The sequence below is a fragment of the Nothoprocta perdicaria genome, unplaced genomic scaffold (genome assembly GCF_003342845.1).
Source record: "Nothoprocta perdicaria isolate Ctin4 unplaced genomic scaffold, notPer1 scaffold_601, whole genome shotgun sequence".
Taxonomy (NCBI): domain Eukaryota; kingdom Metazoa; phylum Chordata; class Aves; order Tinamiformes; family Tinamidae; genus Nothoprocta; species Nothoprocta perdicaria.
The window spans coordinates 23,603-28,158 of NW_020455868.1; the positions used below are offsets into that span (position 1 = coordinate 23,603).

The 4,556-nt window shown below is 50.3% G+C and overlaps 1 protein-coding gene across 1 annotated transcript; it reads left to right on the plus strand.

Annotated features, from left to right (window-relative positions):
* Window positions 1-209: 209 nt before the first annotated feature.
* On the plus strand, window positions 210-965 carry LOC112956195 (olfactory receptor 14J1-like). Its single transcript, XM_026049699.1, has one exon. It carries the CDS (start codon window positions 210-212, stop codon window positions 963-965), a length of 756 nt encoding a protein of 251 aa, XP_025905484.1.
* The last annotated feature ends 3,591 nt before the right edge of the window (window positions 966-4,556 follow it).

Below are 4,556 nucleotides of genomic sequence, written 5' to 3' on the forward strand. Positions count from 1 at the left end.
TTTTCTTCTTTGAACCATCCACAAAGGCTGGAGACAGAAAAATGTCCAACAGCAGCTCCTTCAATGAATTTCTCCTCTTGGCATTTGCAGATATGCGGGACCTGCAGCTCTTACACTTTTCCCTTTTCCTGGCCATCTACCTGGCTGCCCTGCTGGCCAACGGCCTCATCATCACAGCCATAGCCTGCGACCACCACCTCCACACCCCCATGTACTTCTTCCTCCTCAACCTCTCCCTCCTTGACTTGGGCTCCATCTCCACCACTGTCCCCAAATCCATGGCCAATTCCTTCTGGAATACCAGGACAATATCTTCCTTGGGATGTGTCTTACAGGTCCACCTCTTCCTCTTTTTCGTTGCAGCTGAGTATTGTCTTCTAACTGTCATGGCCTATGACCGCTACGTTGTCATCTGCAAACACCTGCACTATGGCACACTCATGGACACCAGAGCTTGTGCCCGAATGGTGGCAGCTGCCTGGGGCAGCAGTTTTCTCAATGCTCTCCTGCACACTGGGAACATATTTTCATTCCCCGTCTGCCAAGGCAATGATGTGGAGCAGTTCTTCTGTGAACTTCCCCAGATCTTCAAGCTCTCCTGCTCACACTCCTACCTTAGGGAACTTGGGTTTCTTGTGGTTAGCAATTTTTTAGCTTTTGGATGTTTCATTTTCATTGTGGTTTCCTATGTGCAGATCTTCCGAGCTGTGCTGAGGATCCCCTCTGAGCAGAGTCACCACAAAGCCTTTTCCATGTGCCTCCCACACCTGACTGTGGTCTCCCTCTTTATCAGTACTGCAGTATTTGCCTACCTGAAGCCTCCCTCCATCTCCTCCCCAGCTCTGGATCTCTCACTGGCCATTCTATACGCAGTGGTGCCTCCAGCAGTGAATCCCCTCATCTACAGCATGAGGAACAGCGAGCTCAAGGAGGCAGTGAAGAACCTCCTCCAATTCACAGAATAGAATCATTGAGTCTTTATGGTTGGAAAAGACCTTCAGGATGTTTGAGTGCAACCATAAGCCTTTCAATACAATGCCCGACGTCTTTTTTTCCTAATATCTAACCTGAACCTGCAYTGGTGCAACTTGAGGCTACTTCCACTTGTTCAATCAGTAAGAATTGGTGCAAGCTCTTGAAGCCATGAGGTGCCTCTCTCTCTTTCCAAGTCCTTTCTAAGTTAAGTTGGACACGTTTTGTGCTTTGAAATTCTCTCTGTGATAATAATACTTGTGCAGATCTGTCTGACTGCTTTTCAGGCATAAATCCAATTTCTCCGACCCCCAGGCCTTCCATAAATGTGTCTCTCAGTGTTTCAGAGCTGTTCTACCTCTCATAAAAGGTCATTTCCCCAGTGCAGATCTTAGAGCTTCGGAGCTGCAAGAAGCTGGAAGAAGCACTGCTTCTTCCAAAGTTGGAGTCAAGAATTTGCTCAATGACTCTCGGCCAGAAAGGCACTTGTTGCTTATCTGAGGGTCACCATGAGCTCAAGGCAATGAGCTCCTGGCGTGATATGTTAAGGAACGAGAGCTGGGTTCAGCTCTCCCTTGTGGCCGCTCAGTGTCCTGATAGTGGTGAATGGTTGTGCACTATCTGCCTGGTCATGCATTCCTGCCACAAGTGGGGCTGGTRGYAGRTGCCTCAGCRGGACCTTGCAGGCACAGGGAAGGGAGGTGCAGAAGCAGTTCCTGACACCTCAAACACCAAATCTGGTGTGGATCTAGGGATACACCTGCACGTAGTGTGAGCCATTTGAAACGCCTTGTGATGACTCAGAGCATCATGCACAATCAGCACCTGGCCATGATCTCCCGGTTTGTCTGCACTGCATTTTTTGCCCACCTGAAGGCCCCCTTCYGTCTCCTGCCCAGCTCTGGATCTGGAGTTGGTCTGTACTYGGTGATGCCTCCAGCACTGAGTCCCCTCATCTACAGCATGAAAAATAATGAGCTGAAGGATGGCCTGAGGAAAGGGATTTCATGGACATTTTTCAGCACTAGTAAAATCGCCATTTCTCTCCACACATACTCCTTCTGTATCCCAGCTGGATTGAGCACTGTTTCTTCATGGTATTTCTTCATACATTCATATTTCATATTTCTTCATATATTCTTCACAGTGACTTTTATTAGTAATAATAATAAATATAATATTATTTCACAAATACTTGGATGCACGGTACTTTTTCTCAGATTGTTCTCTTTCACCTGGTCCATTAAACTGTTTCTAATGCCGGATCAAGACTGACTCCCTCACTCTCTCCTCTGTAATAAAATCTATTCTAATAAAGGACACTGTGTTAAGGCTGCAATTCTTCCAAATCTGGTCTCAATAATATGACGAAGAAGGAGCACAATGTAAGGGCCTGCTGAGCAGCATTTTCCAGAGGTTCAAGTTCAAAAAGCTCATCATCTTGTAACAATCCCTTTAGAGGTCACAGAGGGGATTTGGGAATCATTTATCAGTGTGTCCAGGCATAGTGTAGAGGTTGAGTGCTCCTGCATCTATATGGTCAGGGCTCTGCCACATGTTAAAGCACCATGTCAGATTCATGTCTTTCTGCAGGGGAGGCTGCAGATGTCAGGAGAGCAGAGATCGGAGCCTCCAAAGGGGAGAGGTCTCCCAAGGTGGAGGCACCTAAAGGTAGACCTTAAAATACAGGTATTTGGGGGCAAGGCAGAGCTCTGCAATATCAGGAGCAGCAGGGAGGACACAGAGAGCATGAGGGAGGGAGGCTGGAGAGTCACACTCTCAGAAATAGCAGGGGCAGGATCTAGAAGTGCTGCTGGACACAACTGGTGCCCTCAGAAATGGCCATAGTTCCTCCCAGCACCTGAAACAGCCGCACATTCTCAATGAGAATCAAGCTCAGAAAAGCCATTTGGTGGGGTTTGTGTCCCACCCTGAGCAGAACAGCAACGGTGGAGACACCTCCTGCTCCCTGTGTGCCCAACCACCTGCTTGCTCTGGGAAGCAGCACCGTGAGATCGAGGTACTATGGGGAGAAGAGTGGAGGGAACTGTGGGAACAGACAAGAGAATGAAAGGAGAGATAGTTGAGAGGAGAGGTTAGTGGAACTGGGTGTGAAGGGGTCTTGGAGAGAAAACTTCTGACCTTGAATCCAAGACAATATTCAGAGTGTGGGTCCAGTACAGTGAGTGGCAGCAGAGCTGGGCCAGGGCGGGAATGGGGAATGGGCAGGACAGGACCATGACACTGCAGGAGCTCTCAGGCTGCAGGGGCCTTTATCTCGCTCCTGTGCACACCACAGACCCAGAGGACGTGGGATTCATTTTGGCTACATCAAGGTGAGCACAGAAGAGCTATCTGCCTGCATGCCCCTTGTTTAAGGCCTTGTGTCTCATCACTAGAGATAGAGATTTGGAGTCAGCTGCATGGATGATAACACGTTATACCTGAGGTTCCTGGTGGGATCCAAGGCACATGCAAGGGACTGCAAGTTCTCTTGAAAAAGGCCCAGAGATGCCCATCCTTCCCGAGCATCATCTGGTGGCCACGGGGGTAAGGAGGATGTCTTGGCCACCAGAAATGGAACCACACATGTGCATGGAGAGCCTCTGAGACCATGTTGGTCAGATATATCTACGGAGCCTACAGGTCCATGTAGCTGAACAGATGGAGGATGCCACCATGAGGAGGGACAGCTCTCTCTTCTGGTCCAACCACAGGGTAGACTAGAGCAGCAGTCCCAGCAAAGTGACATGTACACTGCCCTGCATGGTAGGCATTTAAGTTAAATGTGCTGTTTCATTGCAGTGGCATAATCAAGGTTTCTTGTGCTGTGATACATTCCTCGTGTGCCCTGCACATGCACATTTTGCTGGCAGATACAGCACAGGAGCTCCAGGAAAGCCATGAGCTCACAGAATGCCTCAAGGACAAACACCCTGGGGCCCCTCATGTGCACCTATGGAGCTTGGGTCCCTGGCACCCCGTGGCTCTCCCCTTTCTCCTGCCTGGTGGTCTGCTGGGTCAGCAAAGCTGCTCCTGGTGCTGGAAACATGCAGAGCGGGTGAAGTTGCTTACAGAGCTTCCTCGCAACCTGCTGGTCTCTCTGTCGACCCTGCAGTCTTTGCCCCCAACAAGGCCATGGTCACTATGGTCACTATGGAGATCGCTTCCTCACAATGGCCTTGTGGGCACAATGCCACTGCCACCACAAAGTCCTGGCGTTCACCATGGGCAGGGATCCCCATCATGATGCCCTGATGGTGATCAGGTAGACCCTATCACATTGTCCTGGCCAGCCATCTCCGTGAGGACACTCCTCCCCACATCCTTTCCCTCCAAGCTCTGGTCCCAGTTTATGAGCCAGCTTGGGAGCTGCTGTCTGGGGAGCAGGATGAATTTTCCTCCCTCCAGCTCTGCACTCTCCAGGCCTCACACACGCTGCGCTTTTTCAGGCTTTCCTGCTGTATTTGCCAACCAGATGGACATGTTCTGCACTCCCCTGCACTTAGGCAAGAGGACTCCCATGTGCTGCGGGTCTGTGGTGTGCACAGGAAGGAGGCGAATGCCCCTGCAGCCTGAGCTCA

Excerpts from the sequence above, each read along its gene's own strand:
- LOC112956195 (XM_026049699.1), top strand. The coding sequence starts at position 210 with ATGTACTTCTTCCTCCTCAACCTCTCCCTCCTTGACTTGGGCTCCATC.